The following is a 22,817-nucleotide window of genomic DNA, read 5'->3' as shown; positions in this document are numbered from 1 at the left end:
ATGGTATCTCCTTCAAGTTAGCTCCTGTGTCTTAACATGTTCTCATCATTGATTCCCATCATCCTTACATTCTGATGCAACAAGATGTTCCAAGCTTTTTTTTTTTTTAAGATTGTATTTATTTATTTGGCAGAGAGAGACAGCGAGAGCAGGAACACAAGCAGGTGGAGAGGGCGAGGGAGAAGCAGGCCTCCCACGGAGCAGGGAGCCCGACGTGAGGCTCGATCCCAGAACCCCGGGATCATGACCTGAGCTGAAGGCAGACGCCCAACGACTGAGCAACCCAGACGCCCCGGTTTATCTGGTACTTTCCCTGCCCGGACCCAGGCTCTTTGAAAAGCTGCCAGAAAGCCCGTCTCTCCGCTTCCTGCCCTCAGGCGGAACCTTAGAGCTCTTCACCTGGGCGGCAGAACGGCGCAACGGACCAACCTTTTCCGGTTATGGCCGGAAGTCCTCCGAAAGGGGCGGCTTTGTGTCAGGTGACCGGAGTCTGCGTAGGAGGGATCGCCGGTCTTACCGGACAGCCTGAAGGGACGGAGTGGCAGGGCACCGGACGAACGGATAAGCTGGGGTGGCTTCAGCGGCGTTAGCTGAACAGAGGCAGGTACATGAGCGGCTCGGGTGGTAGCTTAGGGGCTGTCAAGGTTGAGGGACGCGGGCAGGGTTTCTGCTTTAACCCGGCCCACAGGCTTAGACACCTGGCCCAGCGGCGCAGAGACAACAACCCCGGCTCTGCCCGGGACCCTCCGCCCCAGAAGAGAGGTCCCCCTGGCGTTGTGGTCTTCTGTCCTGTGATTACAGTTTTGGGAAACTGAGGTCCCCGAGAAGGGAAAAGGCTCCCACGAGCTCTCCTTTCCGGGCAGGGACTCACTCTAACTCTTGTTTCTGTCCCCGGCTCGAGACCGCCTCTCAGGTGGATGTGCTTTAAATAATTTTGCCTCGGGTGGAGAGGCCGGGGTCAGAAAGCGTGGTCAACAGAGTTGGGCCTGGGAGTGAGAGAGCCGAGAGACTTCGCCGCTTACAGCCAGTTGTGCGTTATTGGCCCAGTCCATTCCCTTTTTTGAGCCTCAGTTTCCTCGTTTGTAAAACAGGGCAGCGTTCCTCAAAATACGGTTCTTACACTGGCCTGTTTTGAAATGTCCCGGGATGCATGCTTTACAGTGCAGGACTCAAATAAGACCTCTCATTTAGAATCTGGGTCGGAACCTGGGAACGTTTTGAACATATACCTCGGGGGTCCTGTACATACTGATGTTTGAAGCCCCCTGATTTGAAGTGCTTTCCTGCTGTGAGTACTAGATACCCATTCTTTGCTTTGCTGCAGCTGGAGCCGGTTCCGGATCTTTGAAAGAATTGGGATGTTTAGCCCAGAAAAGAGAACAGTAGAAGGAAACTGGCCTTAAAAACGGAAAAAAAAAAATTGTTACGGTGAAGAGTGCTTCACTTTTATCTTTGGGGTTGAAAGTGGCAGAACTAGGACCCATAGGCGGATTCTATTGACTTAATAGAAGAACTTAATGCTGGTCAGAGGTGACCAGCAATGGAGTGGATTGATTGCCTCCAAAAGTAATGAACTCCCTGGTATTAGATGGAAGTCCTTTCCAACTTGAAATGTCTGATTCTGAGTAACTATTTTCAGTCTTTCTGGTGCTGATTGACTTCTTTTTTCTGTCCTCTTTTCCTAACACCTCCATCCCCCTCAGCCTACATTTTCTAGAAGTAAGGCAGTGGATATGAAATAGTGTAATCTGTTCCTCGTTGTCCTGTGCACCATCCTTTTTTTCAGGGACTTTGGAATGGCCCGTCTGATAAGGGCTCCTTAAATGTTTGTTGAATAACTAAGGAGGTACCCCACCCCATTGGTTTGTAGCTTATGTTTTTAGAATAACTTGGAAATGCTGCTAAAGACTTTGTGTTTGATCAGGAGAAGCCAGTGAACTCTTTGGATCACAGAATTGAGGAGTCTAGGTCAGAAGGGCCCCTCAGGGTTGTTTAGGCCCGCCTTTCCTCCCTGGGACATAAATGCTTCTTTAATCCTCTCTCCAGCAATGTGTTGTATAGCTCTCATGTCTAATGAGAGAATGTTTGCAATCTGTCAGCTAACTTTTCATCCAGCATTTAAAAACCAGTCCTCTTAGGGACTGCCAGTTCATCCTCCCTAACATACAATCTACAGGTAATGCTTCTAGCATTATCTTTAGTTTTCTTTTCTTTTTAGATTTTATTTATTTGAGAGAGGGAGAGCAGGAGTTGGGGGAGAGGGACAAGCAGACTTCCCCCTGAGCACAGAGCCCTGGGGCTCATCCTAGGACCCTGAGATCATGACCTGAGCTGACTGAGCCATCCATGTGCCCCTAGCTTATCTGTAGTTTTCTAATCAAACGTTGAAGTTCCTAAAAGCAGGTTGCTTTTTCAAAACCTGTAAGAATGTGGGCGCCTGGGTGGCTCAGTCGTCAAGCGTCTGCCTTCAGCTCAGTCCATGGTCCCAGGGTCCTGGGATTGAGTCCCACATCGGGCTCCCTGCTCGGCGGGAGGCCTGCTTCTCCCTCCCCCACTCCCCCCTGCTTGTGTTCCCTCTTTCGCTGTGTCCCTCTCTGTCAAATAAATAAAGGGGCGCCTGGGTGGCTCAGTTGGTTAAGCGACTGCCTTCGGCTCAGGTCATGATCCTGGAGTCCCGGGATCGAGTCCCACATCGGGCTCCCTGCTCAGCGGGGAGTCTGCTTCCCCCTCTGACCCTCCCTCCTCTCATGCTCTCTCTCTCTCTCATTCTCTCTCAAATAAATAAATAAAATCTTTAAAAAAAAATTTAAAAAAAATAAATAAAATCTTTAACAACAACAACAAAAAAACAACTTGTAAGAATGCTTACATTGCCCTATGGAGCAAAGATTCCATATTATGACCAAATTCAGCTCACATCCTGTCCCCCTCCCGAAAAATAGATTTTGTTTGAGCCAAGACTTCCTGCTTGTGTTTACCTTCCTGCTTTGTTTGTGTTTCCTAGAACAAACAAAAAAAAAATTGTGAAATGCTTATTCAGATATTATCCAGGTGCTGGGTAAAATGATTGTTGATGTCTTTAATACTTCTTAATCTAAATTTTCCTTTTAAAAAAGTTCCTGAATCGGCATTTCCGAAGTGTGTTCTTCAGGCCACTACTCTGAAGAGATGCCTCTGAAAAAAGTGTTCCATAGTAAAAAATAAGTTTGGAAAATGCTGTATATCATAATCTTTTCTTGGAACTTCTCAGTTCCAATGTACTGGGATGTCCTATAATAAAGAAACATACCTAACCTTGTTTAATCCTAGTGTTGCCAAATTTAATTGATGTGCAGTACTTTTTTTTTTAACTGAAGCACACATTGGCAAATTCTTTTATTTATTTATTTTTAGGTAATCTCTACACCCAATCTGGGGCGTGAACTCATGACCCTGAGATCAAGAGTCGCATGCTCTTCTGGACTGAGCCACCCTGGTGCCCCTCATGTTGGCAGATTCTCATCCGGAGAGTCTGCAGTTCATGGCATGTGGGCCAAATCTGGCTCCATTGCCTGTTTTTGCAGGGCATGTGAGCTAGGGATGGATTTTACATTTTTAAATGGTGGGGAATAAATCCAAAAAAGAATAATGTTTTGTGATCTGTGAAAATTATAGGAAATTTAAAACTATAAGTAAGGTTTTATTGGAACACAGCCACACCCATTAATTTACAAATCGTCTTTGGCAGAAGAGTTGAGTAGTTGCCCCAAGGACCATATGGTTCACGAAGTCTAAAGTATTTACTGTATGGCATTTTACAGAACTTAACCAGCTCCTGGTTTTTTCATGTACATTTTTTAACTCTTCAACTTTTTTACATTTTTTAACATTTTTAAACTTTTGTATAGTTTATTTAATTTTGAAATAATTTTAGACTTGCAAAAATAATACACAAACTTCCTGTATACTTTTCACCCAACTTTCCCTAATGTTAACATTTTACATAACCATGTTAAAATTAAGTAAGAAATTTAACAAAAATACAATACTACTGACTAATCTATAGACTTTATTCAAATTTAGCCGTTTGTCTACTAATGTCCTTTTTCTGTTCCAGGATCCAGCCCAGTTTCCACATTGCATTTAGTTTTCAAGTCTCCTGAGTCTCTAGTGATCTGAGACAGTTCCTCAGTCTTTTTTGTCTTTTGTGACTGTAAACTTTATTTTTTTTTAAAGATTTTATTTATTTATTTGAGAGAGAGAAAAGGTATGAGCAGGAGGAGGGGCAGAGGGAGAAGCAGGCTTCCCACTGAGCAGGGAGCCCCATGGGGGGGCCTCAATCCCAGGACCCTGGGATCATGACATGAGCTGAAGGCAGAGGCTTAACCGACTGAGCCACCCAGGCACCCCGACTGTAAACTTTTGAAGAGGACTGGCCAATTTTGTAGAATGTCTGTCATTTTTTTTTTGAAATGGAATTCACCATTTTAAAGAGTACAATTTAGTAGTTTTTAGTATGTTCACAAGGTTGTGTAATCATCACCACTATTTTAATCCCAGAACATTTTCATGTCCCCCAAAAGAAAACCTGTACATGTTAGCAGGCACTCCTTATTCTCCCCTCTTCCATCCCCTGGCAACCACTAATATGGATTCATATAGTATGTGCCCTTTTTACAGTATGTGGCTTTTGTGTCTGGCTTCTTTCATTAAGCATATGTTTTCATAAGGTTCATCCATGTTGTGACCTATATCGGTATTTCATTACGTTTATTGATGAATAATATTTCATTGTATGGTTACACCACATTTTGTTTATCCATTCATCAGTTGATTGACATTTAGGTTGTTTCTGCCCTTTGGTTATTATGACTAATGCTGCTGTGAACATTCATGTACATGTTTCTGTTTGAACATATTTTCAGTCCTCCTAGATGTGTCTCCTTAGGAGTGGAATTGCTGGGTCATATGGCAGCTCAATGTTTAACTTTTTGAAGAACTGCCCAACTGTTTTCCACAGCAGCTGCACCATTTTACATTCCCATTAGCAATATGTGAGGGTTCCATTTTCTCCACATCCTCTTCAACACTTGTTGTTGTCCCTTTTTGTTGTTGTTATTATATCCACTCTAGTGGCTGCAAAGTGGCATCTAATTGTAGTTTTTATTTTCATTTCCCTAATGACTGATGATGTTGAACATCTTTTCATGTGCATATTGGCCATCTGTGTGTCTTTGGAGAAATGTCTATTCAAATCCTTTGTCCATTTTGTAATTGAGTTATTTGTTATCATGCAGTTTTGCATGTAAATATTCAGAGAGTTTGCAGATTCCCTGGAGCCCCTTGAAGTAACTCAGAGTGAGCTGAACTGCAAAATCTGAGGCAATGCCAGTAACTCCCTGATCTGAATGGAGTTGGATTTGGACATGCTGAAGTGCAGAGTAATTGTCCCTTTGAAACTGCTGACCATTCAGAGCTTCTCTCAACCCCAACCACTGCTGATCATGCAGAGCTGGGATGGCCATGATCAAGTAAAAGGTGTACTACGGTATTATTTGAAATGTGATAAGACCACTAGGAGATCCTGCCATCTGAGAGCTACTCTTGTGGTTGTCTGGTCACAAGCAAGGAGTAGAGGAGTCAGGGGTGGTTTGGATTTCTCCGGACTTGTGATATTGGACAGCTGTGTGGGGTGGCAAAGCTACCGGTGCACCCATGCCTCTTTTGACCCCAGAGCATTTGGCTATAACCAGACCATCCTGAACATATAATTAAAAAATAAAACAGGGGCGCCTGGTTGGCTCAGTTGGGTAAGCATCCAACTCTTGATTTGGGCTCAGGTCGTAATCTCAGGGTTGTGAGATCAAGCCCTGCGTCGGGCTCTGCAGTGGGTGTGGGAGCCTGCTTAAGATTCTCTCTCTCGGGGCGCCTGGGTGGCTCAGTTGGTTAAACGACTTCCTTCAGCTCAGGTCGTGATCCTGGAGTCCCGGGATCAAGTCCTGAGTTGGGCTCCCTGCTCAGCAGGGAGTCTCCTTCTCCCTCTGACCCTCTCCCCTCTCGTGCGCTCTCTCTCTCTCTTTCTCGTTCTCTCTCTCAAATAAATAAAACCTTTAAAAAAAAAAAAAAAAGATTCTCTCTCTCCCTTGGGGCGCCAGGGTGGCTCAGTCGGTTAAGCATCTACCTTCAGCTCAGGTCATGATCTCAGGGTCCTGGGATCAAGTCTCACATCACTCCCTGTTCAGCAGGGAGTCTGCTTCTTCCTCTCCCTTTGCCCCTCTCCACCCCATTCCCCTCTTGTGCTCTCTGCTCTCTCAAATAAATAAAAATCTTAAAAAAAAAAAAAAAAAGATTCTCTCCCTCATCCCCTCCCCCTCTTAAAAAAAAAGTTTTTACAAAGAAAAAAGACACTTTAATTTTCAATGCTTTTAATATTTTGTTACAGTAAACTGAACAAGTATTAATTTTTTTTCACTTCACTAAGCATGTGTACCAATAGTAAGAGTGTTTTTAATGTGATAAAATTTTTTTAAAATTCACAATTGTGATTTTCCCATTGATTATTACGATCATTTCTTATAGTATCAGCTTGCATTTTTATTATTGTGCTTTACTGTGCCAAGCAAGGATTGTCTGAATTTTCCTCCAGCATTTTATTTGTTGGTAGAATTCATGTCCATAATAAAAGTGTAGTCCAAAATTCAAAATCTTTACATTCAACTAAGAGGAATCATTCAGGAAGACTAATGCACCTTTTTTACTTCAGACTTAATACCATATTGAGAGCATTTCTACCATTAGGGGCCTGAAACTTTAGAAAATATGTTTCCGGGGCGCCTGGGTAGCTCAGTCGTTAAGCGTCTGCCTTCGGCTCAGGTCATGATCCCAGGGTCCTGGGATCAGGCCGCATCGGGCTCTCTGCTCAGCGGGAAGCCTGCTTCTCCCTCTCCCACTCCTCCTGCTTGTGTTCCCTCTCTCACGGTGTCTCTCTCTGTCAGATAAATAAAATCTTTAAAAAAAAATCTTTACTTCTCTCTCTGACAAATAAAATCTTAAAAAAAAAAGAAAATATATGTTTCCTTTTCCAAAGATTAGAAGTACTGGGGGATGAGGAATGAGATATGATAATCCTCATAATTAGGAACCAGAAAGAAACATATTCCTGAGAACCATTGATTGAGTAATTCACTCATTTAACAAGTATTTTGATACAGTATGTAGAAATTAAGATGGGAGACACTGCAGTATAGATAACACAAATTTTTCTTATTGATTTAGAAATAAAAGATTTAGCCAAGTGCCAAACTTTAAAGATGCAAGGGAAAAGGTATATTTTGGGGAGCAAATACCTTGAACAGGTGAGAGGAAATGTAATCCATGGTATGAGTGGAAAGTTTAGCCTTACTTAAGAGCAGAGATAGTTCATGCATGGTAATAAAGAGAGAAAAAAGAATATAAGACTACAGACAGAGCCAAGTTGTCCTATTTGGATGGAGGAAGATAAGGAAGTTCTCTTGTTTTTCCTTTTTTAGGGGAAATAATAAGGATTGTCATTAGTGAAGGTGAAGAGAAAGTAGAAGCTGTTTGTAACTGAAGGAGTAAAAAGTTATGAAACAGCCCTCACAGACTGATAAATTAGATTGACTCAATGTGGTGGAAAGATTGCTGAAAATTGCAAGGGGTCTTTTGAGGTCATAAATTCAAGGTAAATTGATTTGCAGAAAATCTCCTTCTTCCCTGTCTAGGCGTATTCAGTTTTTTTTTTAAAAGATTTTATTTATTTATTTGAGAGAGAAAGAATGAGAGATAGAGAGCATGAGAGGGAAGAGGGTCAGAGGGAGAAGCAGACTCCCCGCTGAGCAGGGAGCCCAATGTGGGACTCGATCCTGGGACTCCAGGATCATGACCTGAGCCGAAGGCAGTCGCTTAACCAACTGAGCCACCCAGGCGCCCCTTCAGTTCTTTTAATATATCAATAAATAGGAAGGCATTATTTTACTGTTCTACATTTTTTAAAGTAAGTCCTTTATGGAAACTAAGGGAGGGGAAGGAAATTATGGAGGTATGCATTTGGATAAAAGGTTGGACCATGAGATCTAAATAAGATAAAAAGGAAGTAAGGACTTGAAGAGTCTTTATATGTAGTAGAAAGGGGGTAGAGTTAGTGAACTAGCCATCCCAGTTACTGAATAGTATTAAGAAGAAATTTGCTAGAATTTAGGAAGTGGTGGTCACATGATGAGACTACTGAAATACGTGTTTTAATAGTCTAGTAATAGTTAATGACAAATTTTAGAGCATGGCCACAGAAGTGGGTTGACGCAGTTGAGTAGAAAACAAGATCTTTAGGGAAAAGCTTAAAGAAGCAAGTGGCTGGAGCAGGTTCCAGACAGGTTATCTCTGGAGATATTGAACATACTCTTAAAAATAATGGAAATGTGGTGGAGAGAAGTGCAGTTAGGCAGATGCTAAAATAGAGAAAGGACATGACCAGCTCAGTCAAAGGAAATATATGCATTGATTAGATTAGACTTGGTAATCAGCTATACTCATAATCTATTGATAGTAAGTTCTATTTAATACGTTATTCTTTGAAGTGATCTTTTTGTGTCTCTGTACAGTAAATTATGCAGTGTTGTGTCAGGAGGTTGTAAAGAGGTGTCTTTTCAGGTGTAAGTGGGGATGTGCTGACCATCATTAAATTTCTCTTTGTTCACTGATCAACCTAGGATTGGAACTATGTTGCAAAGAAGTCAGACCTATTTAACAAGGAAATGGGGCTAAATGAAATACAAAGGTTTCTTTCAACCTAAATAAATTTTCCACAGTTAGTTTTTGGTTTTTAATAAGCCCTGTTTCCCCTATTAATTGGTATCACAGTACCTTAAAAAGGACACATAACTTCGGGACTTGTTTTTTGAAACAGGAAGTTCTAGGTTGCAACTATTTTGGGTGAGGGGCACAAAACAATAATTTTAATTGTGAAAGTAATATATGCTTATTTTGGGAAATACAGAAAAGCTTCCCTCTCTTCCCACCCACGTTGTTTCTAACTCTAGTATCCGAAGAGAGCCTTTATTAAGTTGCTTTATTTCCTTCTTGTTTCTCCCCCAGTGTGTACATTTTTAATGGTTAGAACCATTCACTGCACATAGTTCTATAGCTTGCTTTTTCCTGTTAGCATTTTTTTTTTAAGATTTTTATTTTTAACTAATCTCTACACCCAACGTGGGGTTCCAGCCCACAACCCTGAGATTAAGGGTCGCATACTCTACTATGGACTGAACCACACAGAGGCCCCTCCTGTTAGCATTTTAATGTTGATGTCTCTGCGCTTTTGCCAGCCTTTTTTTGTAAGCATTACTTCTGATACATTTATTTGGCCATTCACTTATTCGATAAGTTAGTAAGTATTATATAGATATATATAACAATTACTCAGCATGTTCTTAGTGAGTGGAAATCTGGTTTTCTTTCTAATAAGGAGCACATTCTTTTTAAAAAAAACTTTATTGTGGTAAAATATACATAACAGAATTTACCATTTTAATCGTTTTTAAGTGTACAATTCGGTGGCATTAAGTACATTCACGATGTTGTGCAACCATCACCACTGTGTGTTTCCAAAGCTTTATCATTACCCCAAACAGAAGCTCTATACCCATTAAACAATAACTTCCCATTGCCCTCTAATCTACTTTCTATCTCTATGAATTTGTCTATTGTAGATATTTCCTTTTTTTTTTATTAAGACAGCATTCACCCATTTTTATTTTATTTTTATTTATTTTTAAGTAGCCTGCACACCCATCGTGGGGTTTGAACTCATGACTCAGATCAAGAGTCACCCTACCAGCGGAGCCAGCCAGGCACCCCTGTTGTAGATATTTTCTATTAAGGGAATCATGTAATAAATGACATTTTGTGGAAATACAGGGATCTTTTTTCCAATTTTTTTATTGGATTTAAATCACATACCATAAAATTTATCATCTTAACCATTTTTAAGTGAATAGTTCAGTGGTATTAAGTATATTTGTGTTGTTGTGCAACCATTACTACCATCCATCTCCAGAACTCTTTCCATTTTGCAAAACTGAAACTCTATACCCATTAAACAGTAACTCACTGTTCCCTCCTCTCCCCTACCCCTAGCAACCACAATTCTACTTTCTGTCTCCATGATTTTGACTATTCTACGTATCTCATATTGAGTGGAATGCTACAGTATTTGTCTTTTTTGCGACTGGTTTATTTCACTTAGCATAATGTCCTCAAGGTTCATCCATGTTGTGGTATGTGTCAAAATTTTCTTCCTTTTTAAGACTGAATAATACTCCATGGTATGCATATTATCACATTTTGTTTATCCATTTATTTATGTATGGATGGACACTTGGGTTGCTTCCATGTTTTAGCTATTGTGAATAATACAGATATTAACATGGGTGTACAGATATTTCTTTAAGACCCTGCTTTCAGTTCTTATGGATATATACCCAGAAGTAGAATTGCTGGATCATATGGTAATTCTATTTTTAATTTTTTGAGGAATTGCCATAGTGTTTCCACAGCAGCTGTGCCATTTACTTTCCTACCAAAAGTGCACAAAGGTTCCAATTTCTCCACCTCCTCAACAACACTTGTTATTTTCTGTTTTTTGTTTGCTTTTATAGTAGCCGTCCTAATGGGTATAAGGTGGTATTTTGTAGTTTGGATTTGGATTTTTGTAAATAGTAATATTGAGCATTTTTCATGTTGTTTTTGGCCACTTGTATATCTTTGGAGAAATGTCTATTCAGTTCTTTGCCCATTTTTTTTAAGACTTTATTTATTTATTTGACAGAGAGCATAAGCAAAGGGAGCGGCAGGCAGAGGGAGAGAGAGAAGCAGGCTCTCCCCCGAGCAGGATGCAGGGCTTGACCCAAGACCCTGGGATCATGACCTGAGCTGAAGGCAGATGCTTAACCAACTGAGCCACCCAAGTGCCCCTCCTTTGCCCATTTTTGAAATGGATTGTTGTTTCATTGTTGTTGAGTTTTAAGAGGTTTTTTTTTTTAAGATTTTATTTATTTATTTGACAGAGAGAGCACAAGCAGGGGGAGGGGCAGAGTGAGAGGGAGAAGCAGGCTCCCCATTGAGTAGGGAGCCCAATGTGGGGCTCAATCCCAGGACCCTGGGATCATGACCCAAGCCAAAGGCAGACACTTAACTGATTGAATCGCCCAGGTGCCCCAAGTTTTAGTTTTCCATATATTCTGGGTATTGATCCCTCAGATACATGATTTGCAAATATTTTCTCCCATTCTGTGAATTGCCTTTTTATTCTGTTTAATGTCTTTTGGTGCACAAAATTTTAAAAATTTTCATGAAGTCTAATTTTTTTTTCTTTTGTTGCCTTTGCCTTTGATGTTTTATCTAAGAAATCATTGCCAGAAATGTAGTATTTAAAGTAGAGAAAAAACGGGGTGCCTCTGTGGCTCAGCTGGTTGAGCGACTACCTTCGGCTCAGGTCATGACCCTGGAGTCCCAGGATCGAGTACCACATCAGGCTTCCCTGTGAATCTGCTTCTCCCTCTGACCCTCCCCTGTCTTGTGCGTGCACGCACGTGTGCTCTCTCTCTCTCTCTGTCATATTCTCTCTCAAATAAATAAATCTTAAAAAAAAAATAAAGTAGGGAAGAAGCTACCAAGTGGGTTTTGGCTTAAGAGCCTCATGGCTCCTACTTTTCTACTCTTCACATCAGCTGGGATGTCATGGGTACATCTCATTGAGCAGTGGGAGCAAAGCACGACTAAATGGTGGTCTAAGGACACACAGAGGTCAGAAGCAGCAGGCTGTGTGACTGTTTCTGTGCAAAATGGCCTAGGGGTCTGGCTGGCCATTCCACTCTTGGATCAGTCACCAAGTTGACTTCCCTGGTAGTCTCTATAGCACTTGATTATTTGATATCCATGCTCCCAGTTGCTCCTCAGAAGTGCCATGTGGTATAGGCATGGGGGCAGTTTTTAAAGAGGGACAGCTCTCTGAATATGGGAGTGGGTCCTAGGCAAAAGCCCAGGAAAATTACTTGTCTTTTCTTAGCACTACCATCTCTGCAGAGGCATTTTTCAATGAGATTCTTTTTTAAAAAATGACAGTTATGACTAGACCATAGACTTCTTGAGGGCAGGAACCAGAGCTTTGATTTATCATTGAGCATAGTTCTTGGCATTCTCCAAATGTTTCCCAAACTGCTCTGACAGTTAGCATCAAGTGGCTCAGGACACAAACCTGATTTGTAAAAGTCAATATTACATATTCAAAATGGTGTCATTTTGGTTGTATTATTTTATTTATTTGACAGAGAGAGAGAGCACAAGCAGGAAGGGCAGTAGGCAGAGGAAGAGGGAGAAGCAGCAGGTTCCCCGCTGAGCAGGGAGCCCGATGCGGGGCTCCATCCCAGGACCCCTGGATCACGACCTGAGCCGAAGACAGACGCTTAACCAACTGAGCCACCCAGGCGCTCCTGGTTTTATTATTTTAAACCATAGTTGGTTTATCTTACATATGTTCTCCTGATGGTTCTCCTTAGGACCTCCTATTCAAAGGAGAAGTGAGATCATTGTTTTGTCAAGTATGAGCTGTGTGTTATTAAACTCTTAGAAAGTTTTCTCCTTAATTAGTTAAATTTCATCATTTATTTTCTTTTTATACTCTACCTTCCGACTATTTTAGAGCTCTTTAGCTCAACCTCAGGTAAAATCTGAATTAATGAGATTTTATAGATTCTGTATTAATAAGGATTTACTGACTACATGAAAACAAAAGCAGAACCCTCATTTTGAAAACTTTTCTGATAATGAAGGGCAGACACAGTTATTCCATTTGCAGGTGAGGACTCTGGCTTAGTGAGTGGTAGAGCTGAGTGTCAGACTAGGTCTTCTGGTTCCAGATTCTTCCTCCACTGTATTATACTAGAAATCCACCCCCCTTAACTGAGGTCTGTCCAATCTGAAAATGTTTTTCTTTATTACAATATTTTATGCAGTTATATTGGTTTGAATTTGAAATTAGTAGATCCCCATTATTCGTTCACATACATTTATCAAACATTTACTTTGTGTCAGGCACTGTGCTCGTGGCTCTAGGAGGTGTCTTAGAGTAAGCAATAGACAGATAAATGAATAGTTAATGCTCTGTATCAGTAGTTATCTCTAATAGAGGTTGTACCAATTTGGGAAAACCCAAACCTTTTTCTGGTTGCAGATCCCTAATCTTTAAAATAAAAATTTTTTTCATTTGTTTCAGAGTTTTGAGCAATACTTAATTTTTAAAAAATTACTTTAAAACGGTTATGTTTATGTGATATTTCCAGTTCTGAAAAACATCCCTGAAGAAATTTTGGTCTTTTAGGATACTGATTTCCACTACTTCAGTTGGCTAAATTGAGTCATATCGAGTTGTATAGTTCTAAGTCTGGCTATCAGATCTATCAACCCACGCACATTTATGAGGTGTTCTTCAGGTGCCTGGCCCTGTTCTGAGTAAGGCACCTGGAAGCTGGGCCCAAGGACAAAGACACACAAACAGATCACTGAGGTGCTGTCTGTTAAGCACATTGGCTTGGGAGTTGGGAAGCTTTGCCTCTGACTGGCTCTGGTCAAATGACCTAACTACTCTAAGCCTTAATTTGACACCCCAGGGGATGCTAACAATGGGATAGTAGTGTTTACTGCAAAGGCGGGTTGTGAAGTTTAAATGAAATAATTCATGTAAAGGGTGCTGAGTGTTAGCTGACATTATTCATGGTGATAGTAAATATTAAAAATGGCTCCTGATTTTAAAACTTTTGGTGACAATCTGATTTTGCCTGGATCAAACTAAGTATCCCATTCTGGATTTTCTCATACACAGTTCTGATGTTTCACTTACTATGCCTTCAAAGAATGATGGTCATTCAGAAAGGGAAGTTGTGACTTACTCATTAAGCAAATTAATGAAGTACCTGCTGACTACATAGCTCTGTAGTACACCTTCAGTGTACTTTGTGAGACCTGAGAGTGAAGGTGAGATTAACATCTTTCAAGCACTTAACTCTGTTGGCACTGTGCTGGTCCCTTATTGTTTTATCTCCTTAATTCTTATAAACTCTCCTGTGAGGAAGGTAATAGCCCCTTTTACACATAGGAGTAAAACAAAGGCTCAGAGAGAAAATAATGTATAAAGTTACTGCGTAAGTGGCAGAGCTGAGATTTGAACCCAAAGCCATCAAATTCCTCTGCTATGCTAGTTTTGTTTTTTGGCTTTTGTTCTTTAAAGATTTTATTTATTTATTTGAGAGAGAGAGCACGAGTTCTCACGCACAAGTAGGGGGTGGGGCAGAGGGAGAGGAAGAAGCAGACTCCCAGCTGAGCAGGGAAGCCTAACTCAGGGCTCCATCCCAGAACCTTGGGATCATGACCTGAGCTGAAGGCAGACACTTAACCAACTGAGCCATCCAGGTGCCCCTGCCATGCTAGTTTTTAAGGACAAAAGTCCATAAAAAGTTAAAAGAACATTGTAAGACAGTGATACGAGGGATGATAAAAGTTAGCTCTTGGGTGACCCTTAAAAGTATGTGCCAGTGATCATCCAAATCTTGCTTTTCCTTTTCTTTTGAAACCTGGTAAGTTTAATGAAAAGCATTGAAGGGGTGCCTGGGTGGCTCGGTTAGTTAAGTGTCTGCCTTCGGCTCAGGTCATGATCCCAGGGTCCTGGGATCGAGTCGCACATAGGGCTCCCTACTCAACAGGGAGTCTACTTCTCCCTCTCCCTCTCCCCCAAACTCGTTCTCTCTCTCTCTCACTCTTTCTCTTACAAATAATTAAAATCTTAAAAAAAAAGGAAAAGCACTGAAGTTTAAACCAAAACAAAGAAAACCCTTTCGATTCAGAAATACCGGAAGAAAACGTGAAGAAGTAGGAACAGTTGATCCCAGAGTCCCCACTCAAATATGAAGGGCACAAGGACTCTAAGGCCTTTCTTCCTGCCTTAGTCCTAGCCCTTGCTGCCTTACCACACCCATATGTGCCCTGTGTTCTGTGTCTCCCCAGCATGCCCTGCAGTCATGCACTCTGTACATACTTCTGTCGGCACTCAGCAAGCTAGGCTGCCTTGTTTACTTGACTATGTTCCCCTTTAGACTGAAACCCTTTATCTCTGTATCCTGAATACTTGACAAATAAGATCTTTAATAAATCTTTGAAGATGGTGTGCCTGGGTGGCTCATTGAGTTAAGCGTCTGTCTGTGTTTGGCTCAGGTTGTGATTTCAGGGTCTTGGTTGGGCTGCCCGCTCAGCAGGGAGCTTGTTTCTCCCTCTCCCTCTGCTCCTCCCTGTAGCTTGTGCTTTCTCTCACTCTCTATGTCAAATAAAAATTCTTAAAAAAAATAGATCTTTGAAGATAAGAGAGGGATTGCTTGAACAGATAGGGAGGTTAAAGGATGCCATAAAAAAGGACCAGTGCTGCCCCAAAGAAAAGAGGCTAGTCTCAGCTCCCTCTGTCCTTTTGGATGTGGAAGGTCATTCATGCCCATGATCCTATATTTTAGGGCCAAGCTTCTGTGAGCTAGCCTAGGGACCTACCTAAACAACATTTAGACTAAAATTTTAGAGCTTGGTTTCTGTGTGTTCCAAGTTCCAATCAACTTAGTTAGATTTTTTCCTACTCCAGCCTTCTGTGAGTGTGATGTAGACATTTTCAGAATGCACCTCTCATCTCTGCCTGCATGTGGTCCAGCAGCAGCCTAATGAACAGCACAGACAGGCTCAGGCAAGCTACAGTTTCTGGCAGAAAGCTTCCATGTGAACAAGCATGTGCCCACAGGAACAAGAACTCTGCTGGGTATCCTCTGGGATCGTGGCAATCATTTATCACCCAAATTTGTAATCGTCGTCAGTAGGATTAACATTCTTAGATGCCTCGGCATACCCTGGTCCAGGAATTCTTAGAGTTTAAAGGCACAAAGAAGGCAGATTTTGAAAACTGCAGTTCTCTAGAACTTGAGATCTGAATACAAGAATGCTACAAAGAGATTTCTTCATGAAGTCAAGTTCCCCAGTGTTTCCTGAAGGGGTATGCAACTTTTCTGTTCTCTTCCTTGCTCAGTTCCTGTGAGGTAGACCAGGCCAGCTCTGGGAAAGTAATAGGAGTGAGGATGTTAGGTCCGTTTCAGCTTCCAGGCTCTGCATTCCTAAGGGATCATTAAGTATTGCAAATCTGCTTTAGTCCCAGCATCACATGTGCCAACCTGGACATCTCATTTAGGAATGTTTTTTGAAACTAGGTATGAATTTGTTTCTTTAATGGTCGGCTCTGTCTTGGATGGACCAGGTGCTGACTGGTCTGAGATCTCCGCTGACTTGTCCCCCATCCCCCAAGTTTATCTGACTTCTTCGTAGTCTCTGTGTACTGGAGCTGGGGGTTGTGCATTCTGAAGGATAGACCCTGAGGTCACTGTCCCTCCCAAATTCTGTGCTGTGTCATATTGCTTTGTGCTTTTGGTAGAGTTCTTCCCTGTTTGAGAGCTGAGTTTCCAAAAGTTCATCAAAGAATCACTTGGTGTGGAAGGTAGGGGCATTTATTTGAAAATACACATTCTTGGGCACTGTCCAGATCCAAATTCTATTTAAATCACTGAGGGGGTCTAGGAACCAGATTTCTGGGAGGGTGCCTTGTTTAGGAAAAACAGGCAAGTTTGATGGAGCCCCTTGTTAAGAATTCTTGTAATTACCCATGTGTCTTCCTTAGCTCCTATTCCAGATTCCAGAGCCTCAACTTGGCCATGCTCTTTGAGACTTCTCTCCACACACACAGCTGGTAGCCCCAAGCCTTAAATGTAGTTGGTACTAGAGATCTGTTGATTGAAAGCATAAATGCATGCTTCACGTTCACTTCAAAGAACACAAAAGTTACAGCATTGTACAATAAACTTGAGGGGAAAAAAGACCAGGTATTTAATTTTGTAAAGCTACATGTTAAAGGGTAATATGTAAGAGTGAAAAGAGTGCCAGTGTTGTGTTGGAAAGTCTGAATTTGGTGCTGTATGATTGCCTGGCCTTGGGTAAGTCCTCTAACCTCCCTGGCCTGTATCCTCATCTGTAAAGTGGAGTGAGGATCAAAGTGGTAATAGATGTGAATGTGCTTGAAAAGCAGAAAGTAGATTCAGATCAGGAGTGAAGAATTGTCAGAGTAGGGACAGGGGCTCAGAACCAGCTACAACAAGACTGCTGTGTGGTCGGGTTGAAGTTCATAGTCCCTACCAGGACCAGGAGAAAGATTTAGTAGGATGGCAGCTCAGGCATGCTCAGGGCCTGCTTCCCTTTTATTTTGTCCACTTCCTGAGCCAACCAGGGCCCTCTGTCCTCTGACCATTGTCCCACTCCTGCTGGGCCCAGGAGGCTGTAGCCACATTCTCTTCTTCTGCAGGTGTTCAGTAGACAGTCCCCAGGGAATGATGCTCATCTCTGCAATGCTGCCTCGCTGTGGTGAGGTTCCTGTACGTGAGGGTAGGGAGAAGGTGAGGAGAGAAGGCTTCAGGGATAGCTGCGTGGTTCTGGGGCGCAGGATGTGTTGCAGAGAGGTTTGTGAGCAGTTGGCCTGTTGACCAAAACCAGTCATACATGCCCACACCCATTCACTCAGCAAATATTTGAGTGCCTACTAGGGGGAGGCTTTAGAGCCTGAGTAGGGACCACGTGGTCAGTCTGCCAAGAATTAGAATGAGAGTTACATGGTCTGCTTGGAATTGGGATGTGCAGGCCTGTCCCAGTGCCTAACCTGCTGTAAGCCTGCTGCTGTCTGCAAACTGAGCTGTTCTGTTACTGTCCTCTGACCATTCCCACCCTAACACCTGCCTTGATCCTGACTGTCCCCTTAAGCCTTCCTTCCCTTAGGAGTATGAGCCATGCAGAGCCTTGTTGGGTCCAGGGAGAAGAGAGGGTAATGAACCAGGATAAGGGGTGTCTATGTATGTCTCCCCAGTAGCAGCGACCCCTCACCTTGTTGGACCTTCTGGGTCACTGTATTACCTCATAGGGCCACCTTTGCAGTCCTGTAGAAGGCACGACACTGTTACTTTTCAGGTGAAAAAAGAGATTGTAAAAAAAAAAAAAAAAAAGATTGTAGCCATCAAGGTATCTACTCAGAGTGGTGGAGTCAGGACTTGAACTCCGAGCTTTTCAGGATTGGGGAAAACTGGAACGCTGGGAAGTTTTTTTACCTATTTTATTTTATTTAAGATTTTATTGAGAGAAAGAGTGTGCACACGGGTGCGCATGCGCATGAGAAGGGGGAGGAGCAGAGGGAGAGGGAGAAGCAGACTCCCTGCTGAGCAGAGAGCCCGTTGAGACCTGGGGCTCCATTCCAGGACCCTGGGATCATGACCTGAGCTGAAGGCAGATGCTTAACTGACTGAGCCACCCAGATGCCCCAGAAGGGTTTTTTTGTTTGTTTGTTTTTTGTTTTTAGATGTACTATTACTCTTTTGTCTGATTTCAAAATTAATACATGTAAAAATGTCAGTTTTGTAAATGGGGCGGACTTAGAAAATATGTCACCACCTCTAAGTCCCCACCAATACAGATAGTCATCATTAACAGTTTGGTATGTTTTTCCACATTTTAAAAGACATTTTCTAATATTTATATTTCATTATTTAATAAATGTAGTATTATACATACATTTTACAGTTTTTTTAAACGTTATTGTAAAAGTAATACCTGCCTATCATAAAACATTAAAACAGGATAAGAGTATAAAATTCGAAGTTCCACAGCCCCTAATCCCAGAAATAATTGTTGATAGTTTAGTGTGTGACTTCTAGACATTTTCTTTGTGTGTGTGTATGTATATGTGTATTCTTTTATATATTTTGTTTTTACCCAAATAAGTTCAGGCACATACTCTTCTGCAACCTAACCTTTTTAAAAATTCCTTTTATTATGGAAATGTACAAGCACACACAAAAATAAGCTAATGGAATAAACCCTCATTCATCATCCAGCTCCAGCAACCATCACCTTCCCTGTTGTTAGTCTTTTCTCTCCATTTTCACTTCTCCCCCTGGAGTTTTTAAAGCAAATCCCAAGCATCATTTCTTCATAAATATTTAAGTATATATTTCTAGGGGCACCTGGTGGCTCAGTTGGTTAAGTGTCTGCATTAGGCTCAGATCATGATCCTGGGGTCCTGGGATCCAGCCCTGCTCAGTAGGGAGCCTGCTTCTCCCTCTCCCTCTGCCTCTTCCCTCTGCTCATGCTCTCTCTCTCTCAAATAAAATCTTTTAAAAAATAAGTATTTCTAGCAGATGAGTATTTTTTAAATTATGCAATACCATTATACTCAATAAAATTAACAATAATTCCTCAATATCAATTAATACCTAGGCTAAATCTAATTTTTGACAGTCATCTCACAAGTGTCTTTTTACAGGTGGTTTGTTTGAACCTGGTTCCAGTGAGATCCACACACTTTCAGTGGTTGGTATGTCTCAAGTCTCAATTTAGAACTCCATGTCCCACTTATGCTATTTATTTTTTAAGAACTTGGATTATTTGTCCTGTAAAAGATCCCACATTCTGGATTTGCTGATTGCCTCCTGGAGTTGTTAAACATGTGCTTCTGTGCCCCATATTTTCTGTAAATGGGTAATTTATTTTGGAGACATGATTAGAGTCTATGTTTTAAGAGTGCTTCATTGTTGGTGATGTGTACTTCCTATTGCATCACATCAGGAGACTATCATTAAGATTGATCAGTTAACCTGACTTTATGATTGTCTTTCCACGTCTGTACACACGGTCCCTAATGTTAAAGATTTTATTTATTTGAGAGAGAGTGAGAGAGATTACGAGCAGCCGGGAAAGGTAGAAGGAGAAGTAGACTCCCCACTGAGCAGAGAGCCTGATGTAGGACTTGATCCAGGACCCTGGGATCATGACCTGAGCTGAAGGCAGATGCTTAACTGAGCCACCCAGGTGCCCACACAGTCCTTAATTTTAAAAGATAAACATATTCTAAGGAAACTCACATAGGTCAGGTACTTGAGCTGGAATGACATTTGAGGGCCATAACATGGCCCTCAGAAGCAGGCTGCATCCTAAGAAGAAGAGAACAGTTGCATGTGGAGAGGAAGAAGCACTGGGTCAGGGGGAAAGTCTTGGAGCTGAGGCCAGTAAGGCACTGGTGCTGCCAGCAGCCAGCTGCCCTTCTGGGACATTATGTAAAATGATGTAACTGAGTGAAAAAGTGGCAGTGAGCTGGTCTTCTCTCCCTGCTCAAGTCACTGAGCTGCTGTGATGGTGAGGGATGCTTGTGAGTCCAGAGTTCTAAGTTGGTGGTGTGTAGGAAGGCTTCTTGGTCAGAGAAGACTTCTGGCTTTTTGGTCGTTAACGTCTTCAAACTTTGGAAGCTGGAATCAGAGCAGTCTTTTGGTGCTCCAGTGGTGAGTCCCATACTTATGGTAGGGCCGCCTGCTTTGGAAAGAATGGATGAGATGACCTGGAGCCTCACAGTCTCAGAGCTGGAAGGGGACAACTAGGAGACCATGTAGTCCAGTGCCTTAGTTTACAGATGAGAAAACTGTGGCCCACAGAGGAGAAGGGAGGTTCTCAAAACACCTAGCAAGCTGTAGGCTCAACTGAAGCCAGCATCGAAGCTGCTGGTTCTCTGGCTATGATAAACCAGCCAGCATTCCTGCTTGGAATTTCTAAGATGGTGGGGGTGGCCAGACCAAGCTCTTCACAGATTCTTAATCTGCACCCAGAATTTCTGGGTATCCTTGGTGTTGGTCTTGTCCTCTTTCTTGTTCAGCTCCTGGCAGGTTCTTTGATTTGGAGGCAATATTGAACAACGGTTTGTTTTTCCCAGCATTTGGTGGCCAACTTGATCTGTGGTGGTACAGTGGTTTGATTACAGACTGGATGTCATGAGTCCCGGTCTCAGCTCCACATTAGTCAATTAGAGGACAGGTCTTGGGCTTCAGTTTCCTGAAGAGATTGGACCAGATCAGGTTTGCCCAAAGTATTATATGAATGTGCCAGATTTCGGTATGAGGATAAACAGCTTTTCTGTCATTATATATTTGTATTTATCTTTCACTCATGGTAACTAATACTGGTTTTCTATGTACAGCAGTGACAAAAGCCTTCTGGTCTAAGCAGATTCACCCGCCAATATAGAGGCAGTCCAGTTAGAGGCCAGCCTGTGAACATTTAGTTTTATTGAGCACGTATACCTGGATTGGTTCTCCTGGGAGAATGTAAAGACATATGAGAAAAGGTCTCAGTTCCTTTGGAGAGCCATCTGGATGGAGGATGTTCTGTATTTGTGCAGTGTGTTTTGTGTGGTACATTCTAGGCTGTGTTCATGAAAGTTTTTGAGTCATTGTTTTCTGGGTAGCGCCCCATGAGTATCATCCTCTGCAGCCTCTGCAAAGTCTGTGTAGGGGTTCAGTCATCATCTGAACTTCTGGAGCTGAGAGAAGATGGGGATATTGCCATGGAAGCTGGGGAGAGAGGGCTGCAGAAATGGGCAATCAAGGGCTCTCTGCCTTTCAGGATTTTCCTGGGGAGAATCTTCAGTCAGAGTCTGACAGCCAAGGATGGCGAGCAAGGGGCCCTCGACCTCTGCATCCCCTGAGAACTCCAGTGCAGGGGGCCCCAGCGGTAGCAGCAATGGTGCTGGCGAGAGTGGAGGGCAGGACAGCACCTTCGAGTGCAACATCTGTCTGGACACAGCCAAGGACGCCGTCATCAGCCTGTGTGGCCACCTCTTCTGGTCAGTACCCCTGCCACCACCCCCAGAAGACACACTGCCAGGTTTAGAAAGCCTGTGGCCCGGGCAGCTTTGGAACAGGAGTTTTCCCACCCACTTTGGGTCTCATGATACAATCAGGTCCAAGAAGCAGGAGCCCTGCGTTCTTGTCCCAGTTCTGCTGATGGTGAGCTGAGTGGCCTTGGGCAAATCCTGTCCCCGCTCTGGACTCTGTACCTCCACCTCTAAAGTGAAAATGCTCACCAGTTAGTGAGCAGTTGCTGTGTACCACTTGCTGGGCTGAATGAAGAGGCAGTGTGTACAGTGGTTATACTGTGGTACGCTGTTGAGCAAGGACAGTGGAGCCGGACTTCCTGTTCTGAATTCTGACTCTGCCACCTCCCTACTGGATGACCTTGGGCAAGGTGCTTACACACACTCTGTCTCATTTTACAGGGTTGTATGTGAGCAATCAAATGACTCAAAATACATAAAAAGCTTAGAAGAGCACATAGCACACACGGAATACTGTGTGTTAGCAATGATCCTAATAATTGTTGTTCTATTTTATGTATATCAAAATGAAGTGGCAGGGTTAGTTTCATTCTGGCCTCCGTCATTATAGAAGTCCCTCCTGGATCTGAGGTTCTGGGTAAATGTTGAGATTTTATTCTCCCTTGATTTTGAGCTGGACCTTGAAGGGTGAATTGGGCTAAGTGGAGGGGTAAGAATGGCAGATAAGGCAAAGAGTATGTGCCCCCCCCACCAAGGCAGGCATTTTATGGGGATAGACATATGCACTCTTGGATATGAGACTGAGACCCTGACACTGCTGTGAACCTCAGATAGCGCCCTGGATGGGGGGCTCGGAAGTGTTAGGGAACAAGACTGGTTAAGAGAGGGTTGGGCCAGATTATCAAACTCAAATTTGATTGAGTAGGACATAAATCTGTGGAATATTTTTGAGCAGGGAACTGGTGTGAAGAAGGGGTCATTTAAGTAGTATTTAAGGGAGTTTAAGATAAAGAGATAAATTTATTGAATAAATAGGATGGGGCAGATTTTG

The 22,817-nt window shown here is 42.5% G+C and overlaps 1 protein-coding gene across 4 annotated transcripts in view; it reads left to right on the top strand.

Moving 5' to 3' along the window:
* Window positions 1-459: 459 nt before the first annotated feature.
* Window positions 460-22,817, top strand: part of RNF185 (ring finger protein 185) — a 34,927-nt gene continuing 12,569 nt past the window's right edge. The window contains exons 1-3 of one of the 4 annotated variants that reach the window (XM_088019373.1): window positions 460-600; window positions 19,430-19,480; window positions 21,556-21,775. In XM_088019373.1, the coding sequence (XP_087875499.1) occupies window positions 21,600-21,775 (176 nt within the window). In that variant the 5' untranslated portion in view covers window positions 460-600; window positions 19,430-19,480; window positions 21,556-21,599. Of the gene's footprint in view, window positions 605-19,429; window positions 19,481-21,555; window positions 21,776-22,817 lie in introns of all 4 variants that reach the window. The other 3 variants (XM_028124669.2, XM_028124670.2, XM_028124668.2) reach the window with 3 other exon arrangements.

The sequence above is a fragment of the Eumetopias jubatus genome, unplaced genomic scaffold, assembly GCF_037043125.1.
Source record: "Eumetopias jubatus isolate StellerSeaLion01/CBP00866 unplaced genomic scaffold, mEumJub1_p1.0 scaffold_16, whole genome shotgun sequence".
Lineage (NCBI taxonomy): Eukaryota > Metazoa > Chordata > Mammalia > Carnivora > Otariidae > Eumetopias > Eumetopias jubatus.
This window is presented reverse-complemented; position numbering and strand designations above follow the sequence as displayed.